At 49.3% G+C, this 22380-nt stretch overlaps 7 protein-coding genes across 7 annotated transcripts; 2 read left to right on the top strand and 5 right to left on the bottom strand.

Annotated features, from left to right (window-relative positions):
• Nucleotides 1-1588: 1588 nt before the first annotated feature.
• EI90DRAFT_1175160 (chitin synthase III catalytic subunit) lies at nucleotides 1589-3663 on the bottom strand. The gene is made up of 5 exons (XM_039051547.1): nucleotides 3220-3663; nucleotides 3054-3134; nucleotides 2875-2978; nucleotides 2709-2819; nucleotides 1589-2631 (listed from the first exon to the last, which is right to left on the bottom strand). Exons 1-5 carry the CDS (start codon nucleotides 3362-3364, stop codon nucleotides 2053-2055), a joined length of 1020 nt encoding a protein of 339 aa, XP_038915407.1. The 5' UTR covers nucleotides 3365-3663; the 3' UTR covers nucleotides 1589-2052.
• On the top strand, nucleotides 3580-5864 carry EI90DRAFT_3060255 (uncharacterized protein). The gene is made up of 3 exons (XM_039060479.1): nucleotides 3580-4770; nucleotides 4893-5010; nucleotides 5208-5864. The coding sequence occupies exons 1-3, from the start codon at nucleotides 3964-3966 to the stop codon at nucleotides 5729-5731; spliced, it is 1449 nt and encodes a 482-aa protein (XP_038915406.1). The 5' UTR covers nucleotides 3580-3963; the 3' UTR covers nucleotides 5732-5864.
• Nucleotides 5865-5908: 44 nt separating this feature from the next.
• EI90DRAFT_3060252 (P-loop containing nucleoside triphosphate hydrolase protein) lies at nucleotides 5909-7197 on the bottom strand. The gene is made up of 2 exons (XM_039060478.1): nucleotides 6125-7197; nucleotides 5909-6007 (listed from the first exon to the last, which is right to left on the bottom strand). Exons 1-2 carry the CDS (start codon nucleotides 6906-6908, stop codon nucleotides 5913-5915), a joined length of 879 nt encoding a protein of 292 aa, XP_038915405.1. The 5' UTR covers nucleotides 6909-7197; the 3' UTR covers nucleotides 5909-5912.
• A 1110-nt stretch (nucleotides 7198-8307) lies between these two features.
• On the bottom strand, nucleotides 8308-9606 carry EI90DRAFT_2922088 (ChaC-like protein; the record flags this gene model as incomplete). Its single annotated transcript, XM_039054789.1, has 10 exons — nucleotides 8308-8484; nucleotides 8544-8614; nucleotides 8675-8708; nucleotides 8821-8892; nucleotides 8945-8958; nucleotides 9010-9094; nucleotides 9152-9210; nucleotides 9335-9409; nucleotides 9470-9494; nucleotides 9559-9606. 10 exons carry the CDS (start codon nucleotides 9604-9606, stop codon nucleotides 8308-8310), a joined length of 660 nt encoding a protein of 219 aa, XP_038915404.1.
• Nucleotides 9607-10355: 749 nt separating this feature from the next.
• EI90DRAFT_3124353 (uncharacterized protein) lies at nucleotides 10356-12051 on the bottom strand (the record flags this gene model as incomplete). The annotated part of the gene is made up of 4 exons (XM_039063704.1): nucleotides 10356-10514; nucleotides 10566-10643; nucleotides 10717-11747; nucleotides 11805-12051. 4 exons carry the CDS (start codon nucleotides 12049-12051, stop codon nucleotides 10356-10358), a joined length of 1515 nt encoding a protein of 504 aa, XP_038915403.1.
• A 1200-nt stretch (nucleotides 12052-13251) lies between these two features.
• Nucleotides 13252-14762, top strand: EI90DRAFT_3145746 (uncharacterized protein; the record flags this gene model as incomplete). The annotated part of the gene is made up of 6 exons (XM_039065336.1): nucleotides 13252-13335; nucleotides 13389-13569; nucleotides 13626-13756; nucleotides 13817-13940; nucleotides 13995-14294; nucleotides 14368-14762. The coding sequence occupies 6 exons, from the start codon at nucleotides 13252-13254 to the stop codon at nucleotides 14760-14762; spliced, it is 1215 nt and encodes a 404-aa protein (XP_038915402.1).
• A 527-nt stretch (nucleotides 14763-15289) lies between these two features.
• EI90DRAFT_3145745 (SacI homology domain-containing protein) lies at nucleotides 15290-18580 on the bottom strand (the record flags this gene model as incomplete). Its single annotated transcript, XM_039065335.1, has 14 exons — nucleotides 15290-15494; nucleotides 15549-15617; nucleotides 15673-15940; nucleotides 15999-16130; nucleotides 16185-16402; nucleotides 16463-16579; nucleotides 16638-16771; nucleotides 16824-16921; nucleotides 16987-17056; nucleotides 17232-17267; nucleotides 17323-17423; nucleotides 17508-17839; nucleotides 17904-18060; nucleotides 18115-18580. 14 exons carry the CDS (start codon nucleotides 18578-18580, stop codon nucleotides 15290-15292), a joined length of 2403 nt encoding a protein of 800 aa, XP_038915401.1.
• Between the last annotated feature and the right edge of the window lie 3800 nt (nucleotides 18581-22380).

Below are 22380 nucleotides of genomic sequence, written 5' to 3'. Positions count from 1 at the left end.
TTCCATCTCCACCTTCATCGCCACCCCTTCATCCACACTAATATCCAATCCTGGGTTCGCCATCTCGGGCTTCACATTCCATCCAACTTAACATGTATATATGGTATATATCACTCAACCTGCGATTTACCACCTTAATTACCCTCCACCACCACAGCTCCTTAATCCATCATATCCTGACAGGGCACGGCCTCGCAGTGTACCATACTTTATTACATAGCGTATAAGTAACACGTACTCTTTTTTCTCCAAATTGTTTCTACACGAGCGCCAGTTTAATGTCCGACTGCGTCTCTCCTCGAATTCGCCAGCTCATATCGGCAATATCATCAACGAATCTCATTCAGATCAAAACATCCACTTCCAGCACTGGATGATAGTGAAAAAAGCTAGCGAGTCATCTCCCACACCTCCCTGGCGGCACGAATCCCTCCCCCCTTCCCCTTTTTCCGTGGCCAGAGACTACAGTCCAAAAAGAGTGAAGAAAAGAAGAACAAACGACCAAGATCAGAGAAGGCATCAAATATTGGACCGGTGAAGGCAGTGGAAGAAGATATAACCAATAATAACAAATATGCACGCATGTGGAAGAAAACGGCGCAAAGGCCCCCTCCTCTGATCCGTCACGGCACACAACACCTCACGCGCTTGTTTCGCAAGTCTAGGTTACTGCAGTGTAGCGGAGTTAGCCGAAGTTATTTACACATACTGTAACACCGTTAACCCATGGCTTTTCCCCATAAAGGAGCCTCTCACACCACCCCGTGGCGCCCGCAGCTATGTGAAGCTAACCTAAACGTAAAACCTTGCGCATGGCGCCGCGCCCGCGGCACTTCATTCCAATAAGAGTTTTACTTTGTGCTATATTTTACAGTACATTACATTTACAGGATCTGTATTGACAACGCCCCGTAGCCATTCAGGCCAGACGGCAACGTAAACGTCTTCAATTTTTTTTTTGGTTCCCTCTTGAACCCTTACCCTTTGTCTAACTTTGTCTCGGAACGTAAAACACGAATCTTCAAAGGCGGGACACACATGACAGGGGAAAGGGAGACCGGCAAAAAAAAAAAAAGTAGAAAAAAGGGTCGTTGCATGTTGCACACGTGTAACTGCAGCAAACATGGGAAAGAGGGGGCCGGTGAGAGGAGAGGAGAGAAAACTCTGCAACAGCCTCAGGGGGTGTTCCCCGATCTATTAATTCCCGGGGAAACCTCCACCTGCATGTACTAGGCGTCATGCCAGCCTCCCAGCTCAAGTACTGTGGCCTCAACGTTCAGCGGCTCGCAGCGCTCATTGCATATGTAACATGAAGTGGAGTGAGGCTTTCCATGAACGCCCCTGCCCACGTGTCCGTGTGGCCGCCCATGACCACGCCGACTGAATCATGCCCCTCCAAAAGGGTCAATCACAATCATATGAGGAAGAAGAGGAGATTTGGTTAGATCTGTGTAATGCATGATACTTGATCTGCCCTGGCCTGTCGCACCAAAAAAAGAAAACCAATACTTGATATTTGATCCTATCCTGGTCTAGTGTGACTCGGTAGATGCACAGAAGTAGCGTTATATGCAGGTAATTACTTTCTCATCATGCGCATCCATCTCCAACCTAATCCCGAAGTGAAGAGAAAAGTCCGAGAAAAGGGAAGAAAAAAAAGAATGCTGGAGGAAAAGCCCGAGACAGTGGAATCAACTTCCGCGTCCCTGTGCTTTTTCCCGCACTCCAGGTAACGCGCTCGCCGGCCGCACAGGGAGGATAAATTCCGAGTGCAAATAGAAGGGAAATAGAAGATCAAAAGAAACACCCACAGCACTTTACTTTACCCTTCCTACGGTGAAGTAATAAAAAATATTTGATTACTGCAATGTTACAATGTTTGGCGAAGGGAAAAAAGAACAAGGTCCATGGCTTGAGATGGTGGTATAATGAAAGGGGATAGATGGACGGAGCCGCTTGCAACCCAACCCATCTCAGCCCTCCCTGAAAGCTCTAGTACAAATGTCCCAAGGAAATCATCACACGACGGAACAAACCAAGAGAGAAAAACCATCAATAGTTCTGCGGAGGATAGCCGTGAGGTTGCGCCTGATATAGCTGCCCACCACTGACACCGCCCACAAGGCTAGGTTGTGGATGATAATTGCTCTGATGATCATCGTCATATTCCCCACCGCGAGGAACCACGGATAAGAGCGGATCTTTGACCTCCCACACCGATGTTTTACTCCCAACGCTGAACTCCAAGTCCTCCTTCGTGATGGAATCCCAGTATTTGTAAACCATCATCACGCTTAATAGCATGCACAGCTGGAAGAAGAAAAGACCGTCGATATAGTGTTTCACCGCATCGCAGATCAGGTTGCTGAATGCGAACAAGATCACTTGGGCCACCGTGAAGAAGGCGATACCAAACAGGATATCACCTATTGGCCATCGGTCGTCCAGTGTGCGAACTACGAGGACGAGTTGCAAGACAACGTAGACGATAACGCATACAAGCGGCCATATGATGTAGATGATCCATAAAGCGATCGGTTTTTTGTAGCTAAGGCCAGCAAAACCTTGGAATGTTGCAATAGCGATGAAGAACGTAACGCCGAACGCTACCAGTGTTGCGGTTCGTAAGCCCTATGATTACAAACACCCGAATATATCAGATTCACTCAGTAACCCAACGATCGCTAAGCCACCGGAGAAAATCGCACCCATAAAGAAGTAGCAGTTCCATCTTCAGCGAATTGGAAACCAACAAAACCGTTGATTAGAAGGCACATGTAAGCCCCTGCCACTAAGCCCGTGTATATTGCGGCAAACCACTACATATGCCAACTGTGCTTTAGTATCCCAGAAAACATTCAACATATCACGCACTGGATAAACGTTACTTGACGTAGGTATAATGGCAGAATCCAAGAACATGGCAAGGAGTTCGATGATAGCATATAAATAGAAGAACATGACTATCTCCTTTCGACCTAAGGAACGTTCAATCATGATTCTGAGGTTCATTCTGAAACGACAGAGCTGCGCGCGATGGGAATCCCACTTACCAACAGCCGTGTATTTACTTCGGATATGGAAGATCATAATGAGGGTCATGATAATGGCTACGATGTGGACAAAGCATGCCGCTGTGGGGAAGAAGATGTTGCGTGCACTGTTCTAAGTTCACCGTTTTTTTTCATCATTGGCGCGAAAAGCCCGCAGGCTTCCTACCAGGTTGAAACACTAGTGTCCGTCCGATTTGAACGTTTCGGCTATAGCACGTTGGCTCGATGCCTTGAGCTGTCCCCACAAGAGGACAAACGATGAGCGCCGCTTGTTGGCATATGCCATCGAAAGATCCAAAGGAGATCGCCATTTTCAGCACTTCCCTAGTTGGAAGTAAAATACGGAAAAATCAGATAAAGAGAGTTCACTGCCGGTGCTATAGTCCTCGTTGGGCGCTGAAGGTGGAGAGACGCCGTCAATAGCAAAAGCCACCACGAGCAGGTTGGATGCGTTGCTATTTCGTAAAACGGATGATGGATACAAGGGCTTGCTTCCGAAATGATATCCTCGGATTCAACAAAGGACAACAGTTACCCCCCAGCGGATTTCCGTTCACATTTTGTGCAGACAGACGGCGGTTGGATAACTGGTCGAAATATACTTGTGATAGTTCTGAGCTAGTAGCTCACCGTTTTCCAAGTGATGAGCGCGATTGGAATGTGAAATTGAACGCGCGGCGGGCTCCGTTCCTTAACCTGGCGGCCTAGATTTCAATCATTCACTATCCTAGCATCGTTGGAAGGCTTCGCTGATCGGATTCCAGAACACAGATTCTGGGCTGCCTTTTGGAGGAGGATTGATTCGTTCTCCTTCGAATATTCCTACTCCAGGACCAACCCCCCAGCAGCTGACTCTCAATCATCGGTTATAAGGTGCCGTGATACTGATAGTACTGTTACTGTAATCGCCATGTTCCTCGCGGCAGTCCGTCCCCACACAATGAAGTTCACCCTTCTGGCGCTGGCAATATTTGTCATGATCACCTCCTTAACGCTTCTGGTCATCGCCCTCAATCCTGTTTTTCAATTCGTTTCGCTGAATTCAGACGTACTACTGCAGCAGAAGCCAACACTACCTGCCTCTTCTGAATCTCTGTCGGTTTCTCCCCAACCAGATCATGTAGTGTTGCAACATACCGCCTTATCATCGCCTCAACCCTACACAAATGCCACACTCGGAATAGCCGGACGTATATTTGTCATCTCACTGCCTCGCCGTGATGACAGACGGGTCAAAATGAAGGCTCTAGCAGAATTCATGCGTCTCAAGTTCACGTTCGTTAATGCTACGGATGCATCTGATGCTGCTGTGACCGTAATCATGGAACGAGTGCGATGGGAACGGTCTCTGCATGCTCTTCGTATCCATTGGGGGCTTTCTCCTAAGCTTCCTTCGAATCTCACCGGGCTGGAACGTTCCGACTATATACACTGGCCCCCTGATGCTCAGCCCTGCCATTTGAAAGTCGACAGCGATTGTTCAGAGACGGACGAATTAGGCCTCGATGGTTCTGACTTGTGGACATTGGATCCTCTGCAAGACAAACGCTCCTCGCAAGTCACCAACCCTCTTCCGGATCCTCCGAGCCCGGACTTTCGCCTGCCGCTCCCATGTACCCCTCTACCTCTTTCATTGCCTTCGCTTATGCAATCTCACGATGGTGCTTTTGGAAATCTCATACGTGGAACTGCTGATGCCCTCAGTTTGGGAAAAGAAGTCAATGACACCCCACAAATTATCCCTCTGCCTCATTCGCCCTACCCCTTTCACCTGACTCTCTCGCGGGGATGATCGCTTGTTGGCATTCTCACGTTGGGGTGCTAAGGCGTATTTCCGAGGGCGGTGACAGTGTGGCCGTGGTACTTGAAGATGACGTGGACATGGAATTTGATCTCAAAGCTCGTCTCGCGCTGGTTTGGCCTTCTCTGCCTGCTCGATGGGATATCGTTTTCCTTGGTATGTGGAACTATGCTGCCATATTCGTTTTGGGCCCTGCGTCTCTCCTTTCAAATGTCTGGCTGCACTGCCTGATTCTCTCTTCTACGCGTCTTCCGATTGGCCACTTTGTTTGACCGCTCACGTGAAAGGGGTGTTTGCAACTCTGGATTCAAAGATTGTGGCGATAATTTAATAGCACTAACGGACTTTCTCAGGACACTGTTGGTCTCCAGGCGAAGGTACCCGCACCGCTTTGCGGAGCGTCACGATTTTAAACTATTCCGACTATACAAACCACAAAGAAGCGACATCATACACATTTGCTCTGCATCCCTCAATTTCTCCTAAATGCACGCATGCATATGCAGTTTCCAAATCCGGAGCCAACCGCATTATTCGCCATCTCCGTACAACTGCCACTCATTTCCCTCACTTCCATCATTCGGGGGCCAATCACCGTGGGATCGAGACACAGCACCAAGGTCCGTTCTGTCATGATGTACCTTGCGGGGGAACACCGTTTGCATACAGCCGGGCCTTGGATCAAGCGCTCGTTCGTCTCATTCAAGGACACCGATTGCGAGCTTTCAGTATTGTACCGAGCATCATTATTCAAACAAAAGATGTCCCAAGCGATATAATGCGGGGAAACGGTAGCAGCTGGAAAGATGAACTCGTGAACAGTGCCCTTGAAAGAATGTATCACGAAAATTTCAGCACGAATCGCACTTTGGATTGATATGTTCGCGGCTTTTAGATTCTCGGGCGTATCTCCCACCGTACCATTGATTTGGAGCATCCATGAGCCTTACAGACAATTCATTCTGCAGATCATGCATAGATAGCCGCTTTTTTTGGGTACTCAATGTAAGAGTATGACATGAAGATAGTTAACGGCCATTTCAGATTGCCTCCTATTCCTACTCCGTTCCACTCTGAGCTGCAATTGTCCTGTCATTGATACTCCGAATGACACGGGTGGGCTCTAGCATATGCTCCTTAATGAATTGTCCATCTAAAATCGTTTGAAGTCCGAACAAGGAGCCGGCAAATAAATATGCGAAATGCCAACCGAATCAGTCGAATCCAGTCGTTTTTCCTTGTACCCAGGGAGGTAGCGAAAGCAACTCACTTGGTATATCGTTGTTTTCGGCACGCCAGACGGCCTCTTCACAATCCTTGGCAACTCCCGTTACGACGTGCCTAGCTATAAGCCGCCTCTTTCCTTCTGCTTCATCAACATCGATATACCAACGTTCGTCCAGCGCGCGTGCTGCAACATCCCAGGGGTCCACGTCTAGGAATGTATATAGCCCCTCTATGATGACAATTCGATGATAGGGATAGATTGATATTGCATCGGGCGTTGGGTCCTTCAGGGTATGAGAGAAGGAAGGGGCACGAACGACAAATTGGTCATGAGAGGACGTCCTCGGCAAAATGCCGGCCACTGGCGAGCTATTTACCTCCTGTCCGGGAGGAACTGGTTCTTCCACACTCAATTCTAGCCCGTCCTGTGGCTTCATAGGGGAAGAAGTAATCACTTCTGAACGAGCGGCATCATCCTTACTTGAGGCTGCCAATCGGAGGCTGAGCACGAAGGTGGAGAAAGCGGCACCATCAAACGTGAACGCTGCTCCTCGCCGATCATACGCAAGCTTCACATTCTCAAATTTGTCCAGCGCAGATCGAGGCAGATGCCAACCATCCTGACCCACGCAGATGGCGATATTCGGAGAAGTGGCGCCGTCACTTGTCCCTGTGTGTGACTTGTGTGGAGCAGCCCTATAAAGCTCGTTAATCCGTCCTACTACTGCATTAGCAAGGGTTGTTTTGCCGCTTGCGGGTATACCGCATACTCCGATGATTATTCGTCCAGAGTGGCGTCTTGTGTTATTATTGCAAAATGTATGCATGATCGGTCATTGGCATCAATTTCATCGGTTTCAGAACATGGAAGGCCGCAAAATGTCGAGTCGTTGTGGTGAAGGGATTCCATGAATGCGTGTCAAGATTGTGATCTGCCTTCTTCAGACACAAGCAAAAGACACGAGGAAGTCGACTTCAAATCCTCACCCTTGATCTAGCCTCTGAAGTGCGCGCTCTGCAAGATCCCGTATCACTGGCTCCATCACAAATAAACTGAATATCTATCGTCCACAGGAAAGGTGGGAGGGGGCCAGCAGATAGCGGAGGATAGCCAGATCAGGATCGTGACCGTTGGCCAATATCCGTTTGTTAACTCGCAATATATAGGCCGGGATGTTCCTGCTATTGAACAGAAGAGGCAGCACTTGGTTTAAGTTCATAGCCACATATGGTCATGGGCGTCCATGACCATCTGCTGAGGCCAATCCATCCGTCAGTCGCGCAAGTACTGCGGTCTACCGACAAATCGGATGGATTAACAATTTTGATCTAGTGAACAGCTGGAAGCACCTGCACGCAGCTTCGTGAATGTGGTAACGCCGTGGAGTGAAGGGTGTGGCAACTATATTGCGAAATCGGCCGTGATTGGAGCGTGGCACGACCATGCTGCAGTACAGCCTGGACGACATATTAAATTACCATCGTGACTCCCACAAGCGTTGTGTCCATGAGGACAACGTAGATCTCTTAGCGTCTACGAATTGATTGATGGTCATGTTGGCAACCCGGTACCTTCATCCATCCGAATTGGACATCCTAATTCCAATACATAGCAGTGATGCGACAAGCTTCTGGATGTTCTCTTAAAAGTTTTGCTTTGGAAGCTGGCAGCGCAGTCTTTAAGCGTACGACGGCCTGGGAGGCATCTGCTGTGGTTCTCTGATTGATTCCACTTGAGGTGTGATTCGGGGCATCGGGACGTTCAGAGTCTCGATGGTTGTATGTCAATTCAGGACGGGAATTTGCAGTATACAAGAACTGTGCGTGTGCCTCGCACATCATTCGTGATCGTACTTCGTTTCTCGCAGGTAACAAGGCCAAAAGCTCAACTTGGGCGGCGAATTTACACTAACTTCGGCTATCATTGCAGTTGTGGGAAGTCCCGTAGTCGGCTTTGGAGACTTTATTGGGAAGGTCGGAGGGTACACCGGGTAGCGGTACGACTGATAGAACCGAAGGTTGCCTCAGGAGGGTGAACCTGTAGGGAGGATGCCTGTCTGGAGCTGGTGGGGATCGCGGGACCTGGCCGGCGCCTTCTGCATAGCCGGGAGATCTGATCAACATTAATCCGTACTTCACACCTAAGTTTCTCATCACTGGAGAACCGCGTGGATTGTTTTGGAGCAAGTCAGCAGACGATGGATTCTATCGTTTCTTGACAAGTGGTCAACCGGAATTACTGACGGTCAGACTCAGACTCTTCTTCGCTCCATTACCCACGGCGAAATCTTGCGCTTCTGCAGCGTCTATGGCCCTTACCATGCGTTCTAGCGTGAACAGGTGGGAATCGTGACTTTCTGGGGCCAGGCGACGGATACTCTCACTTAGTTTGTAAAGGTAATCCTGAGCGCAGCATCCCGGTGGTGAGAAGCGGTTCGGTTGTCGAATTAAGACATACGGACCTTGTTTTGGCCAGATGCCCCTTGGTGCGACCAAATGTGTTTAGCCAACTTGTCGTAAGGCTCAGATCCAACTGGACGCCGATGAGTGGGCACAGGGACATCAAATAAGAACGAAATTGGCATGGACTTACCAAATGCCGGATTGTCTGGTTGTCCTACGTACACCTTTGTTATATGTTAGTCGTACGCAGCGGGGTCAGGGTGAATCCAGCATACCGTTACCTACCAAAGAGGCGTAAGGCATTTGAAGAGGAGCATGTTGGTAAATCAAACGTACATTAGGCCTTATTACTACTTCTTCTCCATCACGTAAGCCCCAGACGTCCACGGTTGCCTCGGAGTATCCGTTCTAGAAAGAATCATTATCAGTATTGGCTTGCCCAAATTCAGAGTAATCCCACCTTTTCCCGGTAGTCTGGGGAGTATTAATGTCAACAAAGCGAGGAGAAAGATAGAGCCTCGGTACCTAAGTATGTTTTCGTTTCCGCGGCATACACTGGGGCTATCGTGTACGCAATACCCCAAACAACATCTTCATGTGGGAAAATGTCCTAGGACAAATCGCAAGCCATTAATGGAAGACACGTTCTGGGGATGGAAGTCCTTACGGTGGAAGAGAATTTGTTCCATTCATCGATGTGGATGAGTGTGACTGGACCAATTGGGGCTCGCTCAGCTTTGTGCAACCGCAAACCAATGCTAGCAATTTGACCCATACCCACACGACCGGGATCCTACTGATTAATTATTTTAGGCACCCTATCTTTCACTAAAGAAAAAAACCGGATCACAGACCTCTGGAGTGCCTCGATGATCATTTGAGCTCTGGGCAAAGCGACGAACATAACCCTTAAGGAAACCGGGAGCTAAACGTTTGGCAGCCTCAGTGCTATAGAAACGAGAGGCGAGGAGCACATTATGCATACTTTCTTCGATGACGTGCGGTGGCGGCTGATGGCTCAAATCGAATGAGATCCGCAAGAGGCTGAGCGCAGGATCTTAGTGAAATATGCACCTTCCAAATGAGTGATCCGTAGCCGAACACAACGTAAGGTTTGGACATGGTCTACAATGCTCTATGCGAGGTGATAGGGCCCAATCGTATGTTCCAAAATGCTTTGATCAATGATCACCTCAACAATGGATTCGGCCAACTCCGCAATGTTGTAAAGGTCCAACCAGCGTTCATTAGCTCCCGATCTGTATTTCATTTCCCAGCGAACCCAAGCCTCATTCGCTCTTTCGTGTAAACATAATTTGAATCTCTCGGCCATGGGACTCAACTTACCGCTGTGCGATTCACTGGCTCCTTTTCTCTCACACTCACGAATTCCAGTCGAAACTCGTTGCGATATATCACCGCTCACCAGATCTGTGTCGCCTTCAACCAATGCGAAACCTACAATTTTGATTCGCCTTATCAACTTGCCGATCGCCCTCTTCACACTGGTCCCAACGAAACGGCGCCGTCCGCTTCCTTCGCAGCCAGTTTAGTTGAACACCCCGTGCAGTCCAGTGCTAACCCATTTGCACATTATCGACGGACGTATCGGTTCTTTAATCAGCCGAGGACGTTGGGGACAAGATTCATCCTTCAATGAAGTCTTTTTAGCCCATGCCTGGCATGCTGCGTAGCATATTTGGGGAACCATAGAATGGCTTCATACTCAGTATTTCCCCCCCATATTGCCATCTTGAAGACCTGCCCACGAGTTGCACGCAGCATTTCCTTCGCCGGTTTAGGGCAGGTCACACCAGTTCTCCTGATCCAGCCTCTCCTCGTTACTTCCCACGCTAGGAACGTCAGCTCTCCTAAGGATCAGATGGCGAAGACCCGGCGTTATTGTCAGTTCTCAGGCATTCGCGGCGTGCTTGTTCTGATGGCGCTGGCGAACTATGGCCTTTCCCCTTGCTCTCTGTTTGGTTACCCACTCGATTATACTGGATTAGTTTGCTCACGGGGGCGGTCGACTTTTATAGCATTCCCGCATTAGTATTCGTGCGTGGATGAATGTGAGATACAATGGCTCGGAGTTCGAGAAGGGGATCATCAGCAGTGAGCGCGATACAGAGAGGTGTGGGATTGACAGTGGGAACTCGCTAAAGGAATGTAGAGTGATGCAAAAAAACAAAGCAATTGAACGTGGCAGTGGGTGGGCCAGGGCCATCAGACCATGTCCTTTAAGTTATTCAGATACTTAGTGGTGATAGTACAAAGCGTGTGGACAGCTTCCAGATGCGTCGGGTGAATCCATCGTTGCCACCGAGAGACCTTGTCTGGGTGGAAGCGAAGCATAACTTCTTGAAGCCGCTTCCTCTTGACAGTGTCACCAAGGATGGTGGGAGCGAAGATGAATTCCGCGATGGCCTCCTCATTCAGCAGCACGGAAATGTCGTCGGGCGAAGTGCACCGGAAATTGGCCGGAGGCATAACCGGCCAGGGCACGTTGATATATGTGAGTGTGCCCATCTCTGGATACGATTCGCTGGAAAGGAAGGCTTTCCATACCCTCTGATACCAGTCCCACTGGGACTGAAGAGGATCTATTGGAGGGCTCGTTCCTGGCCGACCATTCTGGGCTTGCTCCTGGTGTCGACGGTTTTGGCGCCGTTGGTCCTCTGCACGCCGGCGAGCTTCCTCCCGAGCTGCGCGGGCCTCAGCTTCGGCTTGGGCACGTTTCTCCCGTTCCCTTCGTTGTCTTGCCTGCTCGGCTTCGGCTTCACGCCGTTTTCGGTCAGCGTCCGCTTGGGCCCGCTTTGCTTGCTGCAGCGTTTCCCACTCTGCATCCATTTGACGACGGAATGCTCGCTTCATCTCTTCAAACGCAGCCTTGCGCGCTGCGAGGTCGCGTTCCTGCTCTTTCAGTCCCCTGCGCGTTTTCTTAATATAGTCGAGGTCCGCAACACGGGCAGCTTCCTGGCGTTCTTTTCGGCGGCGATCTCTTTCCTCGGCGCGAAGGTGCTCCTTCCAGGTCCACAACTCCTCTAAGGAGGAGTTGGGCCCTGTAGCGGGAGGCGTCGGGGGTACGTCAGGGGATGGAAGGTTTTGTGGCGCTGAAGGACGAGGATTCAAGGGGCAGTGATGTGGTGATCGGAAAGACGCGTTGGCGGGTCCGGGTGGAGTGTTTGAGGGTGGGGATGAAAGAGGAGCTCCTTTGTCTCGGCGTGAGGAATTACGTCGAAGTGGGGGCTGGTTGCGTTTGCCTGAACCAGCCAGTCAGATAAGTCGAGCAAGGCTGTTAAAGGGAGTGCGGGGCATACCAGTCGCTGAGCGCAGATTATAGTGTTGTTTTCTGAAGCTCATTTGGCGTTGGGCTTTGGCACGGATTGAACGGGTCCGTGCCGCCCTTGCCTTTTTGTCCTTGGGCCAACTACCAGGGATGTCGAGATTGAGGCTTACTAGTGACCGTGTAGCTTGCTCCAACTCATCATCCATGGCCACAGTCGCAGTGCTCTCCTCGCGCATCAGGGGTGTATTTGTGCCGCTCCCATTGAGCCCGAAGAGCATCGTATTCTGCACGTCGAGACTCGGGGTAGTGCCTCAGGTGGACGAGAAGTGAGGGGCGAGTGAGGATTCGACTCGAATGGTCGCGGAATTTATCTGCACCGGAAGGTGGCATCAGTGGCGAGTTGCTACGTCCTCTGTAGTTCCCACAAAACTCAAACGGAGGGGCGCATTCAATATAGTTACATAACCTGGAAAAATGTATCCACGGACGGTAACAATGATCCGATTTCTGGTAAGGTTGACTTTGGGTCCTTCTTGTATGCATAGCACAAAGACGTTCGACGCCTCGCCACCCGCCACGCCATCTGGCCACTCGGCGTTAGCCGCTTGAAGGCGAATTGCCTTATCTCTGTCCTGTCCCGTCCTGTCTCCATATCCCGTTCTGCTTGGGGGTTGTTACTACACTTTTGTAACTCATTTTCCGATTTCAGTGGTCTTGGGAAACATCAACATTTTGGCTCGTTTCATTCTGTGCCCCTGCGCTCAATACATACACATCGCACCAACATTGTGAGTAAGCCGCCGATCGCGCCTTTGAAGGGACACACCCGCGCTCACACGCGCAGCACGCAGCGCCCGAAAACGCCATTCCGAACGTTACTAGCACCCCTGCCCTTAACTAGGACGGCATGGGCGTGGGAGGCTCTCACATCTAGATTGTTTTGTGCCTTGGCTCATGGTTCCAGAATCTCATGTTGTTCTACAGCACCGATTGAGCCTCCTTCGAGGAGACTTTGGTCTTAACCTTTATCGACATGCTAGATGACTGAGCTGACGATTTAGGGAGAGGTCGACACGTTGGCGGTGTATGGCTTCGTGCGGTTACACAAAGCCGTGAAGTCGTCCGGCCAGAGAATTCCTCGTACAACAAAACTCCCGGTCCGGTGGTCCGCGCGAAAGTAGAAAGACTCACAGTTTTAGCTCGGGTCGTAGGAATTGAGTATGGTTCTGAGCAAGGAAGCGAAGCGACCAGGATGTTATTCCTCGAATGACGCTCGACTGCCGATAGACTCTGCTGATACATATAACAGGTTGGGAACGTTTTGTTCTAATCATCCCATTGTTTGGACATCAATATGGAAAACGGCTGTGAGCGAGAAGTGATCGGGATGTATGACACGTGCATGCCTGCTTGCCGATCTGCTGATTTTTCGCTAATTTCTCCCCAACTTGGACAAGTAAACCTCTGCCATTCTGCGAATGTCATCAACTGCTGTTCAGAACTGCCGATCGGCGGTAAAGGCCCAGCAGGAATCGCGAGAAACACCCCTACGTGACATAGATGTCTGTTTCTCCCATTTATTTTGTGACTCATTGCTCAGAGTAAAGCTTCATAGCCCGATTCGCTCGTTATACAACTTAGTGGTCATCTAAAGAGCATTCCTTTGCCAGAGACCCTCCGCTTTGGGGATGTTTGCACAGACCATATGTTAGAAATTGACTACGATCCTGCAACGGGCTGGTCTGTGCCTGTCATAAAGCCCTATGCGTCCATAAGCCTCGACCCTGCTTGCTCAAGTACGAGCCTGTTAATTATCACTGATATCATCGCCCAGCTAACCAACGAGCTGTAGTATTCCATTATACCCCCGCACTATTCGAAGGGATGAAGGCGTACCTTGGACCAAGCGGAAAACCTCTTTTGTTTAGGCCTGAACTGAATATGAAGCGAATGGCCGCAAGCACCGCTCGCCTCGCTTTACCAGTAAAACGCACTCTGCCTCCTTTTGAAAGAAAGCCATTGTGACACTGAAACCCTCACTAGGCTTTTAATACTGCCGCTCTCTTAATTCTAATCAAGAAGCTTGTCGTGATTGATAAACGCTGGATACCCTCCCTTCCTGGATATAGTTTATACATAAGACCCACTCTGATAGGGACACGCCCATGTGAGTGGGTACTCTGAACTCAAAGCCAAACGTAGCGTAACCGATGCATTGCAGCTTTGGGTGTGGCACCGTCGTCACATGCAAAGCTTTTTGTAATTCTATCACCAACCGGGCCTTATTTCCCCTCTGGGTTCAAACCTATATCTCTATACGCTGAGTACGATGCTGTCAGGTCATGGCCTGGCGGTACTGGTGCCTACAAATTAGGCATCAATTATACACCATGCTTTCAGCCTCAAGCGGAGGCCAGTAAGAGGGGCTATCAACAGCTTCTATGGATCCTTGGCGAAGATCGCCATATTACCGAAGTGGGTCAGATGAACTTCTTCATAGTAGTTGAACGGAGCGATGGCGGTGAGCATCTCATTGATGCAACTATGGCGTCAAGTTCTCATTTAATCTTTGACTTACCCCCCCCCCCAAACAGATTTCGATGTCGTAACACCTCCATTAGATGGCACCATCCTACCCGGGGTGACTCGCGCGTCTGTGATTGCTCTTGGATCCCTGCTGTTCTCGGATCCTGCTCTCCAGCGCTATGCTCTAGCCCTCAAGGGCAAAAGGCTTCGCATGAGGGAAGAATCCATCACTATGTCGAGGCTCCGGTCATTATCGAAGTCAGGGGAGCTCGTTGAGGCGTTTGGGGCTAGTACAGCAGCGATTATCGCCCCCATAGGGAGGATTGGTTATGAAGAGGCTGATATTCTCTTGCCTGTGCATGAAGAAGGTTTGGGTCCTGTGGCAGGTACCTTCTACCGGACATTAATTGCTATTCAAGAGGGCAAGGTGGACTGGGAAGGGTGGTCCGTATCTTGCGAATGATTACAGGCAAATAGTGGATACGGATTATATTTATACAAGACATCGTACATCTTCTATGGATCGAATAAGCACGGAAGATAAATACCATTAATCGGTTCTTGGAGGTGATGACAGGAATGAGAGATGGTTAGTTGAGATAGAAAAGGTGGGGTCTTCGAGCATTTATGGCGCTGCAGAACTTGACGGAAGGTGGAACAAATCATTTGTGACTCTACGGGTTCCGCTGGCGACCCACCGCTCATAGCTAAACCCTCCAGAGCCCGAACCTTGGTTCGGAGCGGGTGATGGCCCAGTGCTAGACAACGTGTGCTCACCCGGCTGTCCTCGCTGGATGTAAGCAATGTACGCCTTGTCTGGTGGTCCATCCATTTGAAAATCTGGGTCTTGGGAAATTGCGACCCCACTGGCATAGAGCTCGAGGTCTTTGCGGTCCGTAGATAGGCCAGAGGATGTGAGCAGGGCTTGAGGTTGTTCGACGTACCTGGGGAAAAAATTAACTGGCGGCGCCAGAACACGAACCATTTGCCTTACCATTCGTACTCCGCTTCCTCTGACTCTGAGATCTCGCCTTTAAGTAAGCGCGCAGTGATCGCTTCAATGCTGTTTACGTCTAAATCGTCCGCCTCATCTTTCACCAGTACGGTCTTGGTTTCTTTCGTTGCTTTGTCACTAATTTTTCTGTGCGGCGTGCCAGAATTCGCTCCAATCAGGCGACGCACACCATCCATCAGTCTGGAGGCACTTTCAAGTTGAGGTAGGTTTGAGGCAGTAGATGGAACAACTGACCGAGGAGGTTGATGTGCTGTTTCTGCGCGGTTTCGGAATGGGCTGTAATCGGGCTCGTTGACATTGGCACTGCGAAGCGGAGGGATTCAGTTATCAGCAACAAGGGGACTCAAAGAAGTCGTACCCGGGAAGCCTTGCTGTGCTATTCATTCTGTATGCAAAGTGTTTCCCGAGGCTCGTGAATGCCGACGGACGGTAATACTCAACCCAATATTCAGATTGATTGGAGAAATCCCATAGGCATTTTTCGCAGTCGTCTACAACGTAGGGGGTCTCTAAGTGCTCCGGATTATACCATAACTGATAGGACTTTGGTGGGGGTGAGCGTGGTATGGTGGGTGGGACCGTGGGGACACCAAGAAATACGTTGATTGCGGTCTGCTTGTCCGCGTCTGAAGGCGGATGCTGTCTGAAATCGCAATAGGTCATAAAATGCAAAGGTGGACTTGCCTAGCATTGAATTGGCGTAGAAACGTCGTATGTTCTCGATCATGTCGCGCGAATGGCTATTCCAGTGGGGCATCCGGCGGTACGTTTCCACGCGGTTCACCAGCGCGCTTCCGGTGTACTGAAGGGCAATGGCTGATAGGGTATGTCTCAACAAGCCTTTTCTGCAGTGAGAGAGGCGTCACCCACTGTCGCCATGATCATGATACATTTGGGTCAACATATTGACCGCATCAGAATCAAACGGTAACTGGGGACTTTCGATTACACCCAGGGCATATAGCTGATGACCCAGAGCCTTTTTTCCAAAGACGAATTGTGCAGCGTTTGTGCGATCCAGGCAGTCTACGCAATTAGTCCTTGTAATGCCATTCTGTAGAGAAATCTTCGGTCGATACGGAATTTCCCTATAACAGCGTAGGTGAGTATGTAGCTGTGGCTCAGGGAGGATGCGGATTTGCAGTTACTCAGATTCGGCTCGCAATGCATGCGAGTACGGCTCGGCTCCTGAATGGAAGAACCCGGTGATATTAATGCATTCTTCCGCAATATCTTCCAGAACTCCTATGACATCCTGCTTCTTCCTAGAACAAACAAACATTAGACGGATAATCCTCACCGGGCACGCGGGGCTCAACTCACTCTTTATACGCGCGCGACATGTCCCAAGCATGATAGTGCATCTTCTTATCCTCCGGCAGAAACTGATTGAGGTATTCCACACAACGCGTATATTCATATAGTAGTTTGCTCTCTCGTGGAGTTGGCTCTCTTGACTGAAGTGCTTCATTAGCGGGATGAGATTAGCGCTTTCACACGGAAAAGAACCTTGATGAGGTTGAGAATAATGATTGGGGTCCCATAGCGCTCGAATAGATTATCGAAGTGACGTGCAGCAGCTGTGTAATAAGGGTCCATCACCGTGACTATGAAACGTGAGTATGGTTGGAAGTCCATTTATCTTCCTAGCAGAGGTCAGGAGTTTTCATACTTTCGATAGGTGGGCGAGGACTCATGTTCGTTATATCCTGAGTCCAGTAGATCGGCACACTGCCTCGATACTGACATGATACGGAGCAAGCATAGATATGACCCGCAATCGGGGACCAGAGCAGTTGTGACTGACCTGAAGATAACTTGTGTATCTGGCATTGGGGCTTCTCTTTAAAAAGATAATTCGTTCCCGCTCGTCTCGGGGATAGGTGAATAAAAGCCAGTCGTCAGGGCTTCAGAGACTATCTGTTCTGTTTCGACCTCGTTTGCGACGTTGCCCTAAAGAGATGGCTTAGAATACGCAGGATAGACGACAGACGCATTAAGCCTCTACCTCTTCGGTTATTCCACGCTTGAGATACCGGGCGCCAGCGAAATGTCGTGATCGCCTGGCAATTAGTGTCACGAAAATGACACGGCCTCCGACCGTGAGTTCTGCGAGACATGTATGTGTCAGTCGCTCACCACCGATTTGATAAATACAAGGACACGGATTGAAGAGCCAGCACTTATACGCACTTGCTTGGTCGACATGTCCGTATATGAGTGGTAAAATCCAATGATTCTTCGTTGCGTCCGCTTGTTTCGCTTGCATATTCTTCTCTGGATCGAACGCTTCTAATAACATGCGGTAATTCCACGCGTAACGGTCATTGAACTTCCATCCTGATTTCTCAGATTTTCCAGGGATGTCGTGATTTGGATGACCTCCGCAGGGTTTGTGGGAGTGGCCATGCTGTCTCGAGAGGAATCCGCGCGTCATGTTATGTTGGAGGGACGAGGTGATATCATAAGTGTGAGAGAAATAGAAGTTTCGGGTCATGTCCACTTGGCGAAAAGCAGCCATCAGACTGTGAACAGCTGCTCAGCATCCGAAAAGAAGACGGCGAGGTGATGCACGGAAGACATGCGCACCGTTGTTCTTCAGAGGGTTTCTCCACCTTTTGATTGTAAGTTACTTGATACATCTGTGTCTCTTCACAATGATATAGGTAATGACCACCCAGTAGGGCAACGACAGTTCTCTTCGTTATTGCGACTAGATACCATCCCGCAGTGAAGCGGACAAAGCCTTCAGGAGGGTTTGAGTCGGAGCTGGACACAATATACAGTTAAGTGCTCATACCAGCGATGCCAAAGAAAACCCCAACTCTGGTCAGACCGCCGCTCCCCTTGTTTCCATCCTCGAGCGTCCGTAGTAAATCATTAAGCTGACGCTCGCTATAGACAACCTCGTCTTCCATGACGATGAGTTCATCCTGGGTAGTTCGGTCCACTTTCAGAACCCTATGTAGGGTATCAGAGGAATTGGAGCCAACAACATAAAACCAGCGCTTCGTCTCGTATAATATGAATCGGTTCAGGGCAAATGGGCGATCCCGAACCACCGTCTTGCCATTGGACAGTGATGGGTTAGACTTCTTCTCGGAAACCTTACGGTTAGCATTATGGACTACAGGATTTAGAGGCTTCGGGTTTGATGGAGGCGGAATAGCGGTCCCTTGTGCTCTGGAGGTGGCCGCTGAACTAGGAGCAAGAGCCGATGCACTGTCTGGCAATGAGTTAGAGGAGCCTCGGTGAGGAGTTGACATATCCAAATTTGAGCTGAACGACCCGTTTTCGGGCGGCGCATCCGTATTAACGGACTGTACACTGCTCGTGTGCTTCCCATCGTCCGCTGCCGATTCCATTTATTCCGAGGACCGTTCAACTCACCATTACGTCGATGCCTTGCCGGATGTTGCCGTAATGTCGATTTTCTGGTTTTGAAACCCGACCCCGAGATCACATCGATTCTACGGGGCTGACAGAGGCGATCGGCAAACATTTGATAGTCGTGTTATCCAGGCGATCGATGACTATCGCACCGCAATTTTTCGGAGAAAAACTTAGAATTTGCGAAACACCAAATTGCTAAATATATTGCTCTACCCACTGGTACCAAAGCTCCTGATGAGGATACATGTGATGAATATATTTGCGCTGCCCCAACAAATTTACTGTCCAAGCTTTGTAAAGCATACCGCGACCAGTCTTTCTTCGAGTTGTTGAATGATGGTAAATTATGTTCACTCTGTGGTAGTATTATAGTGTATATGATGACATTACTAGTCGATATGCAGCCCCTAACGGGCATTACTGATCCGAAGAGTGATGGGCTTCCAACCAGTTCTAGTATTGACCGTAAGCACCTGTTTATCTTGAGTTTCTCATCTGCCTGACGGGTTGCATCAGGTCTCCAATCAGCATTTAAAGAGCCCTATCGAGGAGAGACGCACAAGTTGCTTATCGAGATATTGAATGAGCATTGGCAGTCATATTCGTGAGGAGCTTGATCATGGTCTCAAAAGTGCGCAATACTGTATTTCATCGCGAATCCTATATTTGGGATCAATGATTTAATTTTACCGCTAGCGTATCCTCCTCCGGACAAAGGGTTTCGTTTCAAGGTCATGACATAAAAAGCGATCTTTGGCTGCAGGCAGAGTATGCAATTTTGTTGCGCGTTGTTGTTGTACTCTATTTTGTTACCCCGCGGCCTGGTGTCAACGTGGCAGTGCGGCCATCCCAACTCGCTACAGCGTGTGTACATGAGGGGATCATCCTTACATGATATGGGTGTCTGGGTGGTGTCTTCGGGTGAGTGGGATCCTCGGGAGTTGTTGGGAGTTGTCGGGGTAATGTGTGTATGTTACATATATAAAAATAAATAGTTGTCGGTCGGCTGCGTCGCTCTACTCTGCGTCCATCACTGTCTCCTTCTCCGTTTGGGGCCTCGGGTCTGCTCCCGTTGCCTCTCTTCTCCAGTGCTCGTGATTTCTTGATGAACTCCGCTAGTCTGAGAATGCCTTTTGGCTTGCTCATGAGGATATCGAACCTAGACTGACGTCCGCGACCCAGTATGTGTCTGAATCTCTTAAATTTTGGGCATACCTGTAGGACGTGTTCTCTGGTCTGCATGTATGCGCCGCAAGTGCACTCCTTGCTCTCCGCTTGGATGCCGAATCGGTGGTAGTATTCCCCGATGTGAGCGTGGCCGGTGCGGAACTGTGTGATCCTGCTGAAAGTTTTTCGGTCCAGGGATTTAAACCTGGTGGTGGGTTTGATCGAGGGGGGATGTGGTTTGCTGGGTAGAATCCAGATTTGGGTGGGTTGGGTGTGCAAGTCCATTGTTCTCTCCACGCCTCTAGCAATTCGCGTTTATGTAGGCTTTCTACATAGGAGAGTGAGTGGTAGTGGGGGCGATCAGTGGGTTTACGGGCGCCCTCTTTGGCTAGCTCATCGGCCCGTTCATTACCACAATGGCCGGGGCACCAGCTGATGGCGAGTTTTAGGTCGTCTCTGTCGTTTATGAGGCCGCAGATGGTCTTTATTTTATTGCGCGTGCTGTTCACAAAGGCCGGTGCACTTCTCAAGAAATCCATCTTCGAAAATAAAACAGGAGCAGCGCTAGCACGTGCATGGGCTGATTATCTCAACGAAGGACAGACCGATACCGAAGTTGGTACGAGTAGGAAGGAGTTCCTGGATTCTGTGGTAGATGAGGCACTTGAGGTGATGTCCAGAGGCATTAACAGTTGCTGCCACATGCTGAATTTTCTTGGAAAGCTTCAATTAATTGAGCTGGGTGTCCCACAACTAGATGAAAGAGAAGACCAAACGAAACTGGACGTCTCCATAACCCGAATGCAGGAGTCGTGCCGCACGTTTGTCAAGGCCATCTCTGGCAATGATGGGAGAACAAGGCGGAGTCGCTCACCCTATCATAACCTACCCCGACAACTCCCCCTGACGACACAACTCCCTCGGATCCCAGTCACCCGAAGACACCACCCAGACACCCATACCATGTAAGGATGATCCTCATGTACAGTGCTGAGGCTTGCCGGGTTCCAGTCACGTGCAACAATGGATGGCCACCGTCCTCATCTGAAAACCATTCCTCTTGACCACACAACACATATTGAATATAGCCATAATTATAGTCCCATAATAATATTAAAATACGCATGTAGGATATAAACCCATTTTGAAGCAGTTTCATATATGTGCATGGGACATTGAAAATGTACGCGCTTCTTTCATGCATCAGGAAGAATTATGGAAATCCCTCTGGCGAAAACGTACTTCTACATCCACACAGTAATCGTGCCAAGTTTGAAGCCATTTGGAAAAGAGTAAAGGTACATTCTGCGGCTCCGAAACCTATATGGGTGTGAGCCCAATCCCTATCCAATATGCGGCTATAATAATATATAAAATAAGCTAAGAGATGGATCAACGTTATCTGGATGCTCCTTAGGAGTTTGGAGTGTTCATGTGCGAAACTTCTTGAGTTATAGTGCAATATGTTGAAAAGCGATTTAATGTATCAAGAATAACTTTTTATTGACAAACAATTTAGAGAATCCGTTTGGCCAAAATACAGACAGAGAATTAATCTACGACAATACCAAAAATCGTGCAAACGAAGCACATTGAAGGTACATTTGAGGCTCATCTTCCCAAAAATGTCGGGATATGCATGAATACAGGTCACATGACAGATTTTTAGCGCGAGCCACCGGCCTCAAATCTCAGTCCTCTGCTGCTTTGGTCTAACTAACATCATAACCATCGCCCTGTTGCTTCTATCTACCTCTACCAGCCCTCAACACTGCCAAACAACAGTTTGACGCACACCGTTCATCCAGATCATCAGGAAATACCGAATTTTTGAGTTTCTTTTTGGCTCGGATAATCTACTTCTTTTGCCCGAAGCTACATAACCAATCATGCAGAGGGACTGGCATCTCCACACCTATTCTTTCTAAGACAGTTTTGGTGTCTGGACCCGTACTCAGCGGATCCATGGATATTAATATCCTAACAAGCAGAAACTAACCTCTAGTGTGCGGCACTAGGTGTGAAGCTCAAACCGTCGCCGTGCTCGGGGAGGAGGGTACAAGTCTGTAAGCGGTGCCAGCTGGACGCCATCTGATGGATCGGTTGTTCTCTTTGATTGCATTTTCTGCGGATGCTAACTCAAGTTTCTCCCCTCATCTTGGATAATATCGCTTTGATTTCCAGCCCATACAGAAGTGCTGGACAACCTTACGAGCCCCATGGCATCAGAGGTCGGGACCGCATTTGCGGTTGTATGTTGGGTATCGATCCAAATTGACCGATGCGTCCTTGCCTCACCATTCACCATGCTGTTCTCATTTTTGGCATGTCGGGGGTTTTCGGTTCGGTTTGTTGCTGTGCGCAAATAAGCTGAACCTTAAACATTCAAAAACTCGCGTCATTGCGTCAAATTGCCCGACGAGCCTTACATGGAGTAGGCTTCTGTTTCTGTAGAGCCGCGCAAAATCCAATGGACGTGTTTGGGCCCTTCCCATCCTATACAGCG

The sequence above is a fragment of the Cantharellus anzutake genome (genome assembly GCF_015039405.1).
Source record: "Cantharellus anzutake strain C23 chromosome Unknown EI90scaffold_27, whole genome shotgun sequence".
NCBI lineage: Eukaryota > Fungi > Basidiomycota > Agaricomycetes > Cantharellales > Hydnaceae > Cantharellus > Cantharellus anzutake.
The sequence above is the reverse complement of the archived record's forward strand: the minus strand, read 5'-3'. Positions and strand labels throughout refer to the sequence as shown.